Source organism: Lepidochelys kempii, chromosome 6 (assembly GCF_965140265.1).
Source record: "Lepidochelys kempii isolate rLepKem1 chromosome 6, rLepKem1.hap2, whole genome shotgun sequence".
NCBI lineage: Eukaryota > Metazoa > Chordata > Testudines > Cheloniidae > Lepidochelys > Lepidochelys kempii.
In genome coordinates, this window is record NC_133261.1 from 122,766,002 (window position 1) to 122,785,509 (window position 19,508).

General features: G+C 42.0%; 1 protein-coding gene across 11 annotated transcripts in view; it reads right to left on the reverse strand.

The window, feature by feature from the left end:
- KIAA0586 (KIAA0586 ortholog) overlaps nucleotides 1-19,414 on the reverse strand; it is a 134,118-nt gene extending 114,704 nt beyond the window's left edge. For 10 of the 11 annotated variants that reach the window (XM_073349981.1, XM_073349977.1, XM_073349972.1 and 7 more), the window contains exons 1-6: nucleotides 19,313-19,414; nucleotides 18,365-18,713; nucleotides 16,419-16,504; nucleotides 14,505-14,562; nucleotides 5,501-5,570; nucleotides 3,189-3,363 (exon numbers count right to left, since the gene is read on the reverse strand). In XM_073349981.1, the coding sequence (XP_073206082.1) occupies nucleotides 3,189-3,363; nucleotides 5,501-5,570; nucleotides 14,505-14,562; nucleotides 16,419-16,504; nucleotides 18,365-18,674 (699 nt within the window). In that variant the 5' untranslated portion in view covers nucleotides 18,675-18,713; nucleotides 19,313-19,414. The other variant, XM_073349971.1, reaches the window with a different exon arrangement.
- Between the last annotated feature and the right edge of the window lie 94 nt (nucleotides 19,415-19,508).

A 19,508-nucleotide genomic window follows, 5' to 3' on the forward strand; every position in this document is an offset into this window, starting at 1 on the left:
CTTACCATGAGGGAATCCTGTTTGTGCCTGCTGTGGATCAGCTCCCTGCTTCCAACAGCCTCTGGCAAAACAAGTTGCCTTCCAGGCTTCTGCAAGTGTCATGCTCTCTGTAAAGGTTAGCAACAGGTACACACCAACCCCTGAGTCCTCAGAGCATCCCTCTGGAGTACCCAACGTCTGATCCACTGAACATTCACCGAACTCTTAGATTCTCTTCTCCTAAGGGTATAGCAAACATCAGCTTACAAGATCCAACTCAGAATCATTAATCTGCTTAACATACAGCACTTACAAAAAGAAGGATTCTAGGTGGACTCCTCCTGAAGGTCGAAACAGCAGACTGGACTTCTACATAGAATGCTTCCGCCGACGTGCACGGGCTGAAATTGTGGAAAAGCAGCATCACTTGCCCCATAACCTCAGCCATGCAGAACACAATGCCATCCACAGCCTCAGAAACAACTCTGACATCATAATCAAAAAGGCTGACAAAGGAGGTGCTGTTGTCATCATGAATAGGTCGGAATATGAACAAGAGGCTGCTCGGCAGCTCTCCAACACCACTTTCTACAAGCCATTACCCTATGATCCCACTGAGAGTTACCAAAAGCAACTACAGCATTTGCACAAGAAACTTCCTGAAAAAGCACAAGAACAAATCCACACAGACACACCCCTGGAACCCCGACCTGGGATATTCTATCTACTACCTAAGATCCATAAACTTGGAAATCCTGGGCGTCCCATCAGCTCAGGCATTGACACCCTGACAGCAGGATTGTCTGGCTATGTAGACTCCCTCCTCAGGCCCTACGCTACCAGCACTCCCAGCTATCTTCAACACACCACTGACTTCCTGAGGAAACTACAATCCATCGGTGATCTTCCTGATAACACCATCCTGGCCACTATGGATGTAGAAGCCCTCTACACCAACATTCCACACAAAGATGGACTACAAGCCATCAAGAACACTATCCCCGATAATGTCATGGCTAACCTGGTGGCTGAACTTTGTGACTTTGTCCTTACCCATAACTATTTTACATTTGGAGACAATGTATACCTTCAGATCAGCAGCACTGCTATGGGTACCTGCATGGCCCCACAGTATGCCCAACATTTTTATGGCTGATTTAGAACAACGCTTCCTCAGCTCTCATCCCCTAATGCCCCTACTCTACTTGTGCTATACTGATGACATCTTCATCATCTGGACCCATGGAAAAGAAGCCCTTGAGGAATTCCACCATGATTTCAACAATTTCCATCCCACCATCAACCTCAGCCTGGTCCAGTCCACACAAGAGATCCACTTCCTGGACACTACAGTGCTAATAAACAATGGTCACATAAACACCACCCTATACTGGCAACCTACTGACCGCTATTCCTACCTACATGCCTCCAGCTTTCACCCTGACCACACCACACGATCCATTGTCTACAGCCAAGCTCTGCGATACAACCGCATTTGCTCCAAACCCTCAGACAGAGACAAACACCTACAAGATCTCTATCAAGCATTCTTACATCTACAATACCTACCTGTGGAAGTGAAGAAACAGATTGATAGAGCCAGAAGAGTTCCCAGAAGTCACCTACTACAGGACAGGCCCAACAAAGAAAATAACAGAACGCCACTAGCCGTCACCTTCAGCCCCCAACTAAAACCCCTCCAACGCATTATTAAGGCTCTACAACCTATCCTGAAGGATGACCCAACACACTCTCAAATCTTGGGAGACAGGCCAGCCCTTGCCTACAGACAGCCCCCCAACCTGAAGCAAATACTCACCAGCAACCACACACCACACAACAGAACCACTAACCCAGGAACCTATTCTTGCAACAAAGCCCGTTGCCAACTGTGTCCACATATCTATTCAGGGGACAACATCACAGGGCCTAATAACATCAGCCACACTATCAGAGGCTCGTTCACCTGCACATCCACCAATGTGATATATGCCATCATGTGCCAGCAATGCCCCTCTGCCATGTACATTGGTCAAACTGGACAGTCTCTACGTAAAAGAATAAATGGACACAAATCAGATGTCAAGAATTATAACATTCATAAACCAGTCGGAGAACACTTCAATCTCTCTGGTCACGCAATTACAGACATGAAGGTCGCTATCTTAAAACAAAAAAACTTCAAATCCAGACTCCAGCAAGAAAACCTGGATTTGTGCTGGAAATGGCCCAACTTGATTATCATACACATTGTAAGGAGAGTGATCACTTTAGATAAGCTATTAGCAGCAGGAGTGTGGGGTGGCAGGAGGTATTGTTTCATGGTCTCCGTGTATATAATGTTTTCTGCAGTTTCCACAGTATGCATCCGATGAAGTGAGCTGTAGCTTATGCTTATGAGCTTATGCTCAAATAAATTGGATAGTCTCTAAGGTGCCACAAGTACGCCTTTTCTTTTTGTGAATACAGACTAACACAGCTGTTACTCTGAAACCTGTCACTTAGATAAACTTATTCTTGCTTTCACTGTAAATATATCAAAGAACTGAGACTCAACTGACAATAAGAATATTGGAAACAAATGATTACACATAAAACAAAATAATAATATGCTTTCTAGAACCTCAGCTTCACTCACAGGACAAACCCCTAACTCCTACAGAATAGCTTACTCCAAGTCCTTTCCCCAGCACTGTCAACCAGGATGTCTGAGATCCTCCTTTCATGTTTGTCTCAAGGCACGCTACCTCTGTGTGTGTGTGTGTCTCTCTCTATATATATATGTAACACACACACACACACACACAAATGTCTCACATATTTTCTGTATATACATCTCACAATAATTAAGATGACAAGAGGGACACAGACTTCCAGTAGAGATCTTACATGACCCCTTCTGGTAAATCCAGAAGATCCCTGTACCCCAGTGTACCTTGTGCCTTCTGCTATTGGCATCAAGAGGCCCTTGAGTCAAACCTACAAATACATAGAACAGATCTCACTGAACACACCCAGTGTTTGCATCGTTTTGTCATCCCCTCCTACCCACCCAATGAGCCATGCTGTTCATTGAGATGACTGTGAGCATATATGAAGCGGATACAAACGAAAGACATTGGGAGCTTCACTACTAGCCACCTCAGAGTTATTTATTATTTCTACTATTTAACTTGATAGAGAACTAATTTTACCAAAAGAAGTCTTACTTTGAGAAGAGGAGCTGTTGTAGCAATGGCAGCCGCTGTGGCTGCCGCGATGGTTGTAGCTGAATCTATATTGCTGTGTGCTGACCTGGTATCTTGAGCACTCTTTTTCTTTTCCGTAGATGCATTTTCTAAAAGCTGTACCTTCACCTCCTTAAATACAGGAGGGTTTTGGGTTCTATAAATACAAAACATATCTTCCTGTGAATGGCATTCTTGTCAATTCCTGATCAAGCATAACGTTCCCGTTCCCTCCTTCCCCATAAACTAGCCTTTCTTCAGCACTATTAGCCATTGTGAGGTTTTCCAGGGATACCCAGGATTGTGAGGGACCTCACCACCACCTGCCCTTAGCATGAGGATGTCTTGTCTGTGCCTGCTATGGAGCACCTCCCTGAAACCACCCAGACTCTGGCAACACAAGCTGCCTTCCAGGTCTCCGCAGGCCTTACTCTCTCTCTGTACAGGTTAGCAACACACACACCAACCCGCAAGCCTTCCAAATGTTCCTCTGAAGTGCTCCGCCCCCATTTAACTGGACACTCACAGAACTCCTAGATTCGCTACCTCCAAAGGAATAGTACAAATCAGGTTGTAAGAATCAACTTAATACACGGTTTCAGAGTAGCAGCCGTGTTAGTCTGTATTCGCAAAAAGAAAAGGAGTACTTGTGGCACCTTAGAGACTAACAAATTTATTTGAGCATAAGCTTTCATGAGCTACAGCTCACTTCATCGGATGCATACAGCTCCCCTGTATTTTCCACTGAATGCATCCGATGAAGTGAGCTGTAGCTCATGAAAGCTTATGCGCAAATAAATTGGTTAGTCTCTAATATGCCACAAGTACTCCTTTTCTTTTAACTTAATACACAACACTTAGATATACTTTACTTATAGTGAAAACAAGAATACATTTATTATCAAAGAACAGTGATTCAAGTGAAAGAATGAGAATACAGGAAACAAGTAGTTACATACAAAAAGGAATCATAACATGCTTTCTACAGACTAAGCTTAATACACAAGGCATTCCCTATCCCTTACAAGAAAGTCTTTTTCCAAGCATTTTAGTCACGTTGGATGAAATCCCTTCTCATAAGATAGACTCCAATGGCAACTTGTCCTTACAGAACGAAGGGATAACTTGGGGGTTCATCTGCACCCAGATATAGTTTCAGAAGTTCATTGTCCTACTCCTAAACAGGATAACTCTTGCTAGTTTTGTTTTTTCCTGCAACCTCCACAATCTATTGATTGGTATTTTGCTCGGTCTGTAAATGGGCATCCATTGAGAACCACACAATACTTAATTTGCACATCACCAGCCAGAGTGAGATAAGCATCTCTTCCCATCTCCCTGCCAGGAGTATGTGGATTATCTTTTGGGGACCTGTCTTAACTCAGACCCGAAGAACATAATTTTTAGTATCTATACGTAACTTCACATGTACGTACATGTACATTTTCTGTACGTACATCTCACAATGACTATGATTTCCAGTATGACACTTTCATTACAGACCTTACATGATATTCTTTGCTGGACCAGCATGTAGATATCAGACCCAGGGGATTCCTGTAACCCTTATGTACCTCAGTGCCCTTTGCCAGTTGGCATCAAGAGGTCCTTGGGTCACACTCATACAGGCATTTATGGCTTCTCCAACAATAAACTTCCTTTAAAGAAAAATTACACATTTCTACCACATAGCTGACACTGAAGAATTTTACTTAAATCTTTATTGCAACAAGATAATAAAGATTTGTTTCAGAGGTACCATTTGTTAATGTTTGTAATATTAAGGGCATGGTCTGTCTATGGTATTACTGCAACCATGACACACTATGGGGTGACAAGCTGGCTGTCACCTAATTCAATTACATATGCAGTTCTAGACTGTGGTATAGACTTGACTGTAACCAGGCAACAGTCCAAGTTGAAGGCTGCTAGCGGCAGGGACCTTATCTCCTTATTTGTTTGTAAAATGCCTAGCATGCTTTGGGAACTAAATAAATCAGAACAATTCCTGCCCCATTTTTTGTATCACGAAGGCATTATTCCAAAAGGTTTTTGAAAGCATTACAGAAAAATAATTGTACAAAATAGTAAAGACACTGTAGGGCAGATAGACTTCAAACCAGAAAATGAGTTCTGAAAAAAATAGTTCCACAAGTATAAACGAAATATTAATGGAGGAGAATAAAAAACCATTTTCCTTTTACCAGTGCTACTAAGAGGGATCAGGGAAACCAGGAACCACATATCTTAATAGAAACTGAACAGCTGAGACATTATTCACAGCTCAAACTTACCTCTGTTTTAACACAGCGCGCAAAGCTTCTTTCTCGCCAGTAGTGTACTGAGAAATAAATATATCATCATCTGTGAAACAAGAATATAATATACACTTTGTCAATTTAATTTTCAGGTCTCATTTTATAAAGATAAAAACAAAGTTATTTCAGTAACATGTAGAAATTTGGTATAAAGTACATCACAGCTCAATACACAAGCCACATTATTTCAGTGTGTAAATAGTTTTCTTCACAGGTAATAGCTTCAAGTTATGAAAAGACAAACATTAGGCATCATTTAACATAGGGCTAAAAAATCTGAGCATCATTCACTACTGCATTTTAAAGATAGTCAGTGATAAGACAACCCAATGCACTATGAGAATAACTACGAATTTATTTTCTCTCACATAAAGCATTGAATAATTTGAGAATGCTGTCAAAATAATGACAGTTTTGAATGTGTGCAGCACATGACATATTCATTTAAATTGTACAAACTCTAACCGAAACTTTCTAATAAACAAAAATGAACTAAAACTGCATAATATTAATATTTGTTTTTCCTGTGCTATCATAAAGTGCAACAAAAGCCTTCACCCACCATCAAATGCTCTAGAAGGTCCCCTAATCAGGATTCTACCCCAGTGTGCATCACAGAGGACCCCAAATCCAACAGTCATAAGCAAGCTGCACCAAGTTTACTTAGTAAAGGATCTTGAACATTCAGAGTAAGCAGCACTGCTTGCTATAGATAAACTATGTTACAATACAACCTTGCTAATATGCGTATTGCTAATCTGCACATTTTATAATGCACACACAACAGAGCAGCCTTCTACCTCCCTCTCAGCAAAGATTTAACAGAAGTTGTAGTAAGATCTCATTATCAATACTACTGTACATTATTTAACAAAACACATATGTTGCACCTTGATAAGGGCTCGGTCCTCCTTTACCCCACCCTGAGGGCTGCACAAAGGATGGATCTTCTCTTAATATACGAAGTAGTATCAGATAAGGTTAAACTGCACTTGAAAAGCAATGACTAAATTAAATTTTGCAATGCATTAACCTTGCTCATTTTTAACTGTTTGTTTGCTTATTTATCAGTTTGTGAAATTTAGTAATTCACAGTGGGGTCTCTCCTCCTCAGTAATGTTCTGAAAAGTGACTAGGTTTAAACATGCCCTTTCTTACTCTACAAATCCGATCCTTGTATGTATTTAGTTATATCTGCTAACCTCAGTGTTTAAAAATAGGGGTGTGTGTGTGTATGCATTCCTATTTATCCTGGTCATCAAAGACTTGCGAATCTGTGCAACTCCACTGAGGGCAATGGGGTTGCAAAGGTTGACTGAGGTCAGAATTTGCCCCACACTGACAATGAACAATCCACTGAATGCATCCGATGAAGTGAGCTGTAGCTCACGAAAGCTTATGCTCAAATAAACTCTAAGGTGCCACAAGTACTCCTTTTCTTTTTGTGAATACAGACTAACACGGCTGCTACTCTGAATCCAGGAAGAATCACTGACTTTCATATTCCAGACTGAGTTTGCAAGGCTGGCAGTCAGAAAAGCATCTTTATACACGTAAGCTGAGCACACAGAATCTGGAAATCGTTCATGTACAACTGTGGATCTTCTTTCTAAAGAGACAATATCGGCAAGGTAATATCTTTTGTTGGACCAACTTCTGTTGGTGAGAGAGACAGGCTTTGAGTCACAAAGAGCTCTTCTTCAGGTGTAGGAAAGGAACTCTGAGCATCTCAGTTAAATGCATGGTGAAACAGATTGTTTCGCATAAGTAGTTAGAACATATTTTAAGGGACTGTTCAAGAGAGAGTGGCCCATTAACACCTCTGCAATCATAGGACAAAAAGAGGGGTTTAGTGGGTTACAGCTTGTTGTAAGAAGCCATAAATCCAGTCTCTGTTCCATCCATGAGTTTCAGTTTCTAGCAGAGTAATGAATTTAAGCTCCCAAGCTTTTGAAAGTATTGTGCAGGTTTCCTTTGAGGATGTGAACCGATAGGTCAGATAGAGAGTGACAGCCTTGTGAAAAGCTATGATGCTTTCCCAGACCTGAAGTAGAGCTCTCTGTGGCTTGAAAGCTTGTTTCTCTCACGAACAAAAGTTGGTCCAACAAAAGATATTACCTCACCCACCTTGCCTCTAATATCCTGAGATCAACATGGCTGCAACTACACTGAATACTCCTTTTGACAGCTGTTTTGACAGAGTAGAACTATACTTCAAAAATTGGCATCTCTGATTTAAATGAGAGATTAGGATTGGGAAAAATATTTAGATTTTATTAATGTAAACTCATTTTTTCAACATGGAAACAGTGAGTTTTAAGTGTTTCACTTTTATACGACCAATATAAGATACAGGAATCTAAAAAAAAGAAAAGGATTACTTGTGGCACCTTAGAGACTAACAAATTTATTTGAGCATAAGCTTTCGTGAGCTACAGCTCACTTCATCGGATGCATTCAGTGGAAAATACAGTGGGGAGATTTATATACATAGAGAACATGAAACAATGGGTGTTACCATACACACTGTAACCAGAGTGATCACTTAAGGTGAGCTATTACCAGCAGGAGAGCAGGGGAAAAAACCTTTTGTAGTGATAATCCAGGTGGGCCATTTCCAGCAGTTGACAAGAACGTCTGAGGAACAGTGGAGGGGGGGAACAAACAAGGGGAAATAGTTTTACTTTGTGTAATGACCCATCCACTCCCAGTCTCTATTCAAGCCTAAGTTAATTGCATCCAGTTTGCAAATTAATTCCAATTCAGCAGTCTCTCATTTTTTTGAAGTTTTTTTGTTGAATAATTGCAACTGTCAGGTCTGTAATTGAGTGACCAAAGAGATTGAAGTGTTCTCCAACTAGTTTATGAATGTTATAATTCTTGATGTCTGATTTGTGTCCATTTATTCTTTTACGTAGAGAATGTCCAGTTTGACCAATGTACATGGCAGAGGGGCATACTGGCACATATCACATTGGTAGATGTGCAGGAGAACAAGCCTCTGACAGTGTGGCTGATGTGATTAGGCCCTATGATGGTATCCCCTGAATAGATACGTGGACACACTTGGCAACAGGCTTTGTTGCAAGGATAGGTTCCTGGGTTAGTGGTTCTGTTGTGTGGTGTGTGGTTGCTAGTGAGTATTTGCTTCAGGTTGGGGGGCTGTCTGTAAGCAAGGACTGGCCTGTCTCCCAAGATCTGTGAGAGTGATGGCTCATCCTTCAGAACAGGTTGTAGATCCTTGATGATGCGTTGGAGAGGTTTTAGTTGGGGGCTGAAGGTGATGGCTAGTGGCGTTCTGTTATTTTCTTTGTTGGGCCTGTCCTGTAGTAGGTGACTTCTGGGTACTCTTCTGGCTCTGTCAATCTGTTTCTTCACTTTACTTCAGCAGGTGGGTATTGTTATTGTAAGAACGCTTGATAGAGATCTTGTAGGTGTTTGTCTCTGTCTGAGGGGTTGGAGCAAATGCAGCTGTATCGTAGAGCTTGGCTGTAGACAACAAATTGTGTGGTGTGGTCTGGATGAAAACTGGAGGCATGTAGGTAGGAATAGCGGTCAGTAGGTTTCCGGTACAGGGTGGTGTTTATGTGACCATTGCTTATTAGCACTGTAGTGTCCAGGAAGTGGATCTCTTGTGTGGACTTGTCCAGGCTGAGGTTGATGGTGGGATGGAAATTGTTGAAATCATGGTGGAATTCCTCAAGGGCTTCTTTTCCATGGGTCCAGATGATGAAGATGTCATCAGTATAGCACAAGTAGAGTAGGGGCATTAGGGGACGAGAGCTGAGGAAGCGTTGTTCTAAGTCAGCCATAAAAATGTTGGCATACTGTGGGGCCATGTGGGTACCCATAGCAGTGCCGCTGATTTGAAGGTATACATTGTCCGCAAATGTGAAATAGTTATGGGTGAGGACAAAGTCACAAAGTTCAGCCACCAGGTTAGCCGTGACATTATCGGGGATACTGTTCCTGACAGCTTGTAGTCCATCTTTGTGTGGAATGTTGGTGTAGAGGGCTTCCTCATCCATAGTGGCCAGGATGGTGTTTTCAGGAAGATCACTGATGGACTGTAGTTTCCTCAGGAAGTCAGTGGTGTCTCAAAGATAGCTGGGAGTGCTGGTAGCGTAGGGCCTGAGGAGGGAGTCTACATAGCTAGACAATCCTGCCTGAGATGATGGGGCGTCCAGGATTTCCAGGTTTATGGATCTTGGGTAGCAGATAGAACATCCCAGGTCGGGGTTCCAGGGGTGTGTCTGTGCGGATTTGTTCTTGTGCTTTTTCAGGGAGTTTCTTGAGCAAATGCTGTAGTTTCTTTTGGTAACCCTCAGTGGGATCAGAGAGTAATGGCTTGTAGGAAGTGGTGTTGGGAGAGCTGCCTAGCAGCCTCTTGTTCATATTCCGACCGCACCTCCTTTGTCAGCCTTTTTGATTATGATGTCAGAGTTGTTTCTGAGGCTGTGGATGGCATTGTGTTCTGCACGGCTGAGGTTATGGGGCAAGCGATGCTGCTTTTCCACAATTTCAGCCTGTGCACGTCAGTGGAAGCACTCTATGTAGAAGTCCAGTCTGTTGTTTCGACCTTCAGGAGGAGTCCACCCAGAATCCTTCTTTTTGTAGTCTTGGTAGGAAGGTCTCTGTGGGTTAGTATGCTGTTCAGAGGTGTGTTGGAAATATTCCTTGAGTCGGAGACGTCAAAGATAGGATTCTAGGTCACCACAGAACTGCATCTAACAGTTATAATCTGTTTAATCTAACAGTTATCCCTATACACAGGGATATCACGGAAACAGAAAAGTTCAAGAACTGATGTATTCTCACAAGGAACCTCAGGATTTACACATTTATTTTAGATGCCCGTAGGAGAGGGGCAAAAGCATTATTTAACCCTATATAATTCATAGCAGTAACTCTTAAAAGAATCAAACACATTTTGAAAGAAATTAAGAAAAAAAACTATAAGAGGAAAGTAATAATTTATCATAAAATGAAGTGAAGTAAACATCTTAGCAATTTACTACAAGACCATTACCTGACCACATGGTGCTTCAGTTTAAGATTACACAACCTACCCCCCTCCAAATTGCACCTAGGGCACCAAACTCCCAACAGAAGGAATCTCTCACAAACCAACTTGTTTAGTTGTAAGTAGGTTCCCATAGCAACAATCCAACCCTTGCACCATTCCTTAAAGGGGCTGTACTTTCTCTTAAGTTTGACAACTAAATAGAGAAAAAACACACTTTTAAATAGATTTCAGGCCAGAAGAGACTATTATTATAATCATCATCTAGCCCAGTGGCCCCCAAACTTTTCATAGTTGCAACCCCCCCTTACCCTTGTCTCCCCTCCAGTCCCACGCGGGAGCCAGGGCTAGGATCGGAGAGGGGTGCGGTCAGGAGTAAGGGAGCCAAGGCCGGGGCTGCAGCTGGGCTAGAATGGAGCCATGTCCAGGGACCAAGGCTGGGGGCAGCTCCAGGGCTGGGAGTAGAGCCGCAGCTGGGGGACAAGGCTGGGTGCAGGGCTGGGAGCAGAAGCCACAGTCAGGGGCCAAAGCTTGGGCGGGGATGGGGCTAGGAGCCCGGGCTGCGGCTGGGGGCAGGGCCAGGAGCAGGGCTGAGTGGCACTCCCTCCCTGCCCCTGATGAGGGCTGGCCCGGACCCCACTGCGCCCCCTCGAATGTTCCTCCAGGGGACACGCCCCAGTTTGGGGGCCTCTAATCTAGCCTGAACTCCTGCATAACACAGGCTATAGAATTTCATCCCCTAAATCAGTATTTTTAGAATTACATCCATATTATGAGACCTTTAAAAGGTTTTCCTTCATGATATTCAAAAGAACTCAGAAAGAAGTCTTGTATGTCTGGGCAGTTAGCTTCAGCACCATCATTTTAAGTATTATCAGGATAACTGTGTTTTCAATTATTTCTTTTCCCCCTCAACAAATATTAATTAAAAAACTCACAGAAAGCAAAACCACTGCCAATGCTCAGAGAAGAAATGATAATTATGTCTTTAACAGTTAACAATTTTACACAGAACATAGTTTTTTTTATTGTAATATTTCATATTATATGCAATTAAAAGGTGAGAGAGAAGTATTAAAAAACAGATTTCTTTGCCTATATTACCATCTGATTATTAAAGCTAAAGAAGTTTAAAAATGTAGTTTACTTTTTGGTTATAAACTCCTTTCATGTTCAATCCATCACTTAGTAAAATGCTGCAAAAATTATTGATGAACACTGTAACTTTTTTTAAAAATAGATTTTTTAGAATTGAAAAAAAAATCATAGAATGTAAGGCTAGCACGGACCATTGTGATCATCTAGTCTGCCCTCCGAGATAGCTTGGCTATAGAAATTCTCTGAATTAATTCCTGTTTGAACTAGAGCATATATTTATCTTTATTTAAAAGTTTCCAATGATAGAGGATCAACCATAGCCCTTAATAAAGTTGTTCCAATGGTTAATTACCCTCACTGTTAGAAATGTATTTTTTATTTACAATGTGAATTTGTCTAGTTTCAACTCCCAGTGATTGGATTGTGTTCATAACTGTTTGTTAGATTGAAGAACCTTCTTTATCAAGTTTATTTTCTCCATGTAGGTACTTACAGACTGTGATCAAGTCACCCATAACCTTCTCTTTAAGCTAAACAGATTGAGCTCCTTGAGTCTATATCAAGGCATGTTTTTTAATCCTTTAATGATTCTCTTGGTTCTTCTCTCAACCCTCTCCAATTTATCAACCCCCTTCTTGAATTGCACACACCAGAACTGGACACAGGATTCAAGGAGTGCTTGCACCAATGCCAAATATACAGAGGTAATATAACTTCTCTATTCCTAGTGCATTAGCACTTCTGGCCACAGCACTGAACAGGAAGCTTACGTTCAGCTGGTTATCCACCATGACCCCCAAGTCTTTTTCAGAACAACTGCTTCTCAGGATACAGTCCCCATCCTAAGTATGACATTTGGCCATTCTGAAATACATATTGTTTGCTTGAGTTGGGCTTACCAAGCAATCCAGTTAGCTCAGTGTCAGTGAGCTCTCCGCCCCATTATTCACCACTTCCCCAATCTCTGTCATCTACAAACTTTATGGGTAATGATTGTTTCCTTCCAACTTATTGATAAAAAATGTTAAATAGCGTAGGGACAAGAACTAAGTTCCCTGTAAGCTGCGTGGTCATGCAGCAGGCTCTCAAGGACCACACAGGCAGGGAGAGAAGCCCCTCCCCTGGCCCAGCCCAGGCCCAGCCAGGGACAGGAGCCCCTCCCCCCGTCCTGTCCTGGGCCCGCCAGACCTGCCGGGGAGAGGAGCCCCTACCCCAGCCTGGTCCAGCCCAGGCCCACTCAAGATGCCCAGGAGAGGAGCCCCTGCCCCAGCCTGGCCCACCGGAGTTGCCAGGGAGAGAAGCCCCTCCCGCAGCCTGGCCCCACCCCACCAGAGCTGCTGTGGATGGGTAGTGGCGCCTCTTACCCGGCTGCTGTGGTGAGAGAGGGCTAGGGGGAGTCCTCTCTCCCCTTTGTAGCCCTGGGGCAGCCTGCACTTCAAACCCCTCATCCCTGGCCCCACCCCAGAGCCTTCACCCCCAGCCGGAGCCATCACCCCCTACCCCAGCCCTGAGCCCCCTCCTTCAGCCTGAACCCCACATTCCCAGCCCCACCCTAGAGCCTGCACCCCCAGACAGAGCCCTCACCCCCATGCCCCAACCCTCTGCCCTAGTCCTGAGCCCCCTCCCACACACTAATCCCTTCATCCCCAGCGTCACCCCAGAGCCCACACTCCCAGCCAGAGCCCTTATCCCCCACACACCCTAACCCAGTGCCCCAACTCCCTCGCACACTCTGAACCCCTCGCTCCCACCCCCACCACACATCACCTCCATATTGGTGCAAGTAACAAAATTTATTCTGCACGTGGACAGAAAAAATTAGAGAAAACACTGGCCAAGACAATCTGTGCAGGACCTCACTAGAAATACATATGCTCTAAGATGATTCCCTGTTTACAATAACGTTTTGACACCTATCAGTTAGCCAGTTTTTAAACCATTTAGACTCATAGAATATCAGGGCTGGAAGAGACCTCAGGAGGTCATCTAGTCCAACCTTCTGCTCAAAGCAGGACCAATCCCCAGTTTTTGCCCCAGATCTCTAAATGGCCCCCTCTAGGATTGAACTCACAACCCTGGGGTTAGCAGGCCAGTGCTCAAACCACTGATCTATCCCTGGACATGTTGATTTTGTATTGTTCTAACTCCTTAATCAATATGTTGTTCAATACCAAGTCAAATGCCTTTCAGAAGTCTATTACATCCACACTATTACCCTTATCAACCAAACTTGAAATATCATCAAAAAAGATGAAACTGCAATGCTACCAATGCTGTTAAAGTCTTATAAATATTCATTAAAAAAATCCATAATATAGGGGCCAAATCTGACCAGTTTAATTAAAATACAAATCCCATTTTCAAAAAGCTGATTCCAAACAAATCTCATTTTTAAAAGATACAGCTTTTCCTAGAAATTGGTTGCTTGCAAAAATATGTACACTCACTGCAGCAGTAACTGACCTCATGCTAATGTCACCAAACAAGCTCTTCAAAACAAAAATTGCAAACTCTTGAATATTCTACTAAAAGGCATGCATTGCTTCAGCACTAGGAGGCTGCCAAGATTTCTGGCAATGCAGTTTAATACACTACTGGAAGGTGCTCAGATCCTACAGGGATGAGCATAGTATATGACCTCGTATGGTAAAGGACAGAATGAAATAGAATAGAACTCCCACTGTTAAAAAAAGAAGGATTTAAGATATCTTCATTTTACTAGTGAAACTCGAACTGCAACATCTTGACTAACAATTTTTATACTGAAGGAAAAGATATGAAACAAACATATTTTATAGCTATTTTCCAAAATAGCTGTTTTCTTAAAAATGGTTATAGAAGTCTGATATTTTGTCTTACCTTCTCGTCTATTTCCATCTTCCATTACTTGCAAAGAAACTCCTTTTACTGCAGTTTCCTTAGAATAAGGAAGGGATAGGTGTGAGGGGAAAAACAAACATTAACAACATGTATCAAGAAGAATTTATGTTTAAATTATTTTTATATACATACACACACTGTGTATATATATATATATATATATATATACACATATACACACACACACACACACACACACAGAGATCAAAATATGAAAGAAATATAGTATGCAATTATAAATCAGTAAAGTATGTCTTATTTTGTATCAGCACCCAAAAGTTTCAGAAACAGACATGACTGCTGAACATGTGGGCATAAAGACCTCCACACTGGAGTAATACAAGCTGCTGTTCAGAGCCCCTACTCTCTGTACCCTCTAACCTAGAATAATATTGATTGTGATATTTTTCTGGACAGTAATGCATCTAGACTAAAAATAAGAAGTAATCTCAATATTAAGGTGTTTATTTTGCACATTGATAGCCAAAGGATTTTATACAAATAACTCATTAATGGCGATGTAAATTACATATGTGCTTATCTTAACATGTGCAAGCAGTCCCAATGAATTCATCATAACTACTCATGCACATAAAGTTAAGCATATACGTAAGTGATTCCAGGACTGGGACCATATAATGGAATTTATTTCACTGAGATAAACCTTGAATAATCATGCTCTACTGCTGGGATGGGGAGATATAAATCCACCACCTTACCCTAAACTTTGATGTGGGTCTGCAGAACAGTACTCTACAGTAGTGGTTTTCAACCTTTATTCATTTGCGGACCCCTAAAAACTTTCATATGGAGGCATGGCCCCCTTTAGAAATTCAAACTGCCGTACTCTTGAAGTCTTAGACTGAAAACTGACTGAACAGAATTCAACTATAAATGTTGCATGTGCATGGCACAGCATTTGACACAATGTGAGAAAGGGCACTAAATGTGGGCTTCTATGGTAATGACAATACTTCTGGGTTTTGACATGTAGATTGGACTATTCACATCCGTTTTTCTGATCAAAAGTAATGCCCTTTCTGGGATCTGAAACTTTCTTTTCACAGTCACCTCTCGCAGACTCCTAAGACATAGTCTGCAGGCCCCAGGGGTCTGCAGACCACAGGTTGAAAACCACTGCTCTACAATCACTACTTCAGCCTATGAGTAGGGCTAATAGCTACCGGTCCTATTTGCCACTACTCAGTTGTCACTGGATCTACTCTGAGCTTATACAGAAACCCATCTGCAGTCCCTTCACAGCACAGAAGACAGGAGAATTTTATCCTTATGCATGGCCATGTACAATGAATTTGCTAAAAACAGATCTCAGCAAATACAGACTACAGAAAATATAGCAAATATAAAAGGAGAAACTAATTGAGCTAGAAAGGGTCACATTGAAATATTAAAGAAATTTTAACAGACTGATATGAACTAATGTCTACTTAAATGAACAATGACAGGAAGCAAAAGAAACTATAATCATAATATTAAAGGTCTTCAGGAAATCAAATTGATTTGTGCTATTCAAGGAGCAGAAATTTCATAGGAAGAATTACACTATAATTTGAAAAAACAGTTGCTATAGGTGGAACATAAGAAAACGATGGCAGCATAATCACTATATGCTAGACAAGATAAGAGAATATAAAAGCTCTGATCTTGCAAAGACTTATGCATGTATATTGACTTCAATACTTCCAGTGCATAAAAGTTCAGCACATGCAGAAGTCTTCACAGGAACAGGGCTGAAATCAGATAAGCCTCTCAGAGAGAGAAGAAGTTTGCTGATCTACTAAAATTTGGATCATATATATAATCTTTTGAGATGGAAGTATGGCATACACTTCAGGACAGTAGGATCAGGAATAGAACAGTAAGTCTTCTTACCTTCTGTGATAATAGCGTGGGTTCTAAATCATTTTCTACTGAAAGAAGATGTTCTGAACTTCTTTCAGCCAACACACTTCGGACAGCTAAAATAAAAGAGACTTTACTGTAGTTATTCGTATGTAGTTTATGCATTTGTGACAGGTATAACTAGTCTGTCCCACATCTTAGTCATTTCTATATCTGTATCTTTAAAAATCTAAACTAAACAAAATGACCTTCATTGCACAAATGAGCTCAGAGTGTCAACCTGGAACTGGCATATTAATGAACAATGCCTGAGATGCAACATAAACCTGCTTGACACACAAGAGGAACTTGCTGAAAGTGAGAATCGCAAATGATGCAGTGACAACTCTGGATCAAATTCAGTATGAAATCAACATAAATTAATGGGGTAATGCATTTGAATGCCCTTTTACAAAGATAACATCTTGTAAAGTTGTGTGATCCTTTGATCAACAATGAAAACTTTATTTTCTAAGGAGACAAGAGGCACATTCTAGCCCAGTAAATTCATGGCACAGTACATGTCAATTTTAGCTATTTTAAACGAACCCATTACTGTGGTTTCTAGATGATAGGGAATAAGATATAGCTTTAGCTGCCAGACATCTAAGATATACCTGAAATGTAGGGAGAAACACTGTTAAAGGGATGTCATCAACTTAAAAAAAATTCAATTTCGAACCTGAAAATGCTTTACTTACTATTGTAGCAAGCACCAAGAATTACTAGAACTTAAAGACTAGAGGAAATAATATATTATGTTTTTTCAGTTTACTTGTATATTTGTCAGTTTCACCGTTTCATCTGTATAAGTAGTTCAGTGGGTTCAGCTGTTTGTGTGGGTCTTTCACAAAGCAACACCAGAGGAAAAAGCTAAACTGTAAAAATCTCATTTTAATATTGTAATCACAGTAATTACCAGGAAGAGTCAGGGGCAGCTATTGTATCTGAAACTCTTTTTAAACAAAAAGAAAAGGAGGACTTGTGGCACCTTAGAGACTAACCAATTTATTTGAGCATGAGCTTTCGTGAGCTACAGCTCACTTCATCAGATGATGAAGTGAGCTGTAGCTCACGAAAGCTCATGCTCAAATAAATTGGTTAGTCTCTAAGGTGCCACAAGTCCTCCTTTTCTTTTTGCGAATACAGACTAACACGGCTGTTCCTCTGAAACCTGTCTTTTTAAACACAGTTTTAAAAAAAACCTGACTACCTTTCAAGTTAAATGTGTCCCTCTAAACATGCAACCATTATGTAACCAAAACAGAGGGGTCACTGGAATTACCTTTTTTGAAATATTCATACAAAGCATTTAATATTTAACATCTTTTCATGCCTGTATTCTCTATTCTAAACTGCCAATAAATATTTCTTCCTAATCTCAGTAGGTTATGGTCATCATACATTGGGAAATCTATCAGTTCCGGCTCTCAGAGCAAATTAATCTGTCATTTTAAAGATAGAGAAAGCTGCAAGTGCATGAAAAAGCCTGTGATCTTTCCTCCAGTACAGTGCTACAGTAGGACCTGCAATCCCCTTGTAGGTACAAAGAAGGCTAAAATGACCCAAAGGTACAAGACACAGAATATCCTTCCTTCTAATTCATCATCATGAATAGCCAATAGCAAATTTATCCGCATAATGAATGTAGTACACAGAATTTGGAGCCATATTTAAGAAGTGTGTGAAGTTTGGGGACATTTTGTACAAAGTTAGAAAAACATTCTAAAATATTTTATACAAAACATGTTAAAAACAAAGTAGTATTTCACAAAACTGGCTAAACCTGGTCAATTAGAAAACAAAAAAAAAGTATAACCAATTCATATCGATCTTTACAGACAACTTTCCTAATATAAATACATCCATAAATGACATGCTAGAAAAAGGATCCGACTAGACAAATTACCCCAAAGAAACGGGGTTTGATCACATACCCTGTGTAACGCTGCTGGAGGTAGTGACAGTTGATCTATTCGGCAGAGGTTTGTTTGCTGACAATGCTGGAGGAATATAGGATGTTTTGTCTTTAATCAAAGCTGCATCATCTGCCTGGTAGGGAGAAGCCACTTCACGAAGCTTCTTTACCGAAATTTTAACTTTTTTTCTACCGCAGTCAGCAGCTGCTGTCCAAGTGCCAGTGGGTTTTTCTTTTGTGTGGAGGCTGGTGGAGCGGATAAGCACATCACTGGCAGCGAGGCTAGCCGTAGAGTCCTGGCTGACACTAGAATTACTTTCCACCTCCATGAGGAGCTCACAAGGCAGTTTTCAACACTCACAACCAACCTATTAATGGGGTTTAATAACATTATTAACCAACTAAAAGGGACAGTTTATTAATGCTTATGAATTGATTATGGACAGGGGCACCTACATCACAATAACCTAGGATTAAAGAAATAAGAGCACGGGGGGGGGGGGAGCGAGTGGGGTTTACAAGATAGATTCCAGCAAGTCATCCCAGGATCTAAACCAACATATACAACCAGTCACCTCCCCCCCCCCCCCCAGCTCTCATCGTTTTACCATAGGAGGGGCAGGGACGAGCTACCCTGAACAGTTCTCATGGGCCTAACGCCACAGTATTGCGGTACCAAGCAGCGCCCACCTGGCCAGCAACAGTGCTGTAGCGAGGACAGGGTGCAGCATACACGTCAAGAATTGGGGTGCAGCACCCCCTTCCCCCACCGCAGGCTCCCTCCCCCAGCCCCCACTGCCCGCCCGGCAGGGCACAGGGCGCACGGCTCCCTCCCCCGCACCCCTAGGAGTACAGGGACCCCCCACACCCTACCTTGGGGTGCAGGGTGCCCTCGCCCCGTTTTCCCCGGAAGCTACAGCACACCCTCATTCAACCCCTACCCAGCAGCCACCGGAATGCTAGTTACCATGGTAACAACACCAGCTTTCCCCCCCCACGACACCCGCCGCTTCCAAACCAGCGGCGCCAGCCTGCCCAATCCTTTCCCGGGTAGCACCGCGCATGCGCTTGCTACTGCAGGCTTTCGGGAGCTCAGAATCAATATGCATGGGGGGGGGGGGGGGGAGAGATTCGGCCTTGCGCGCGAGACGCCGCATATCCAG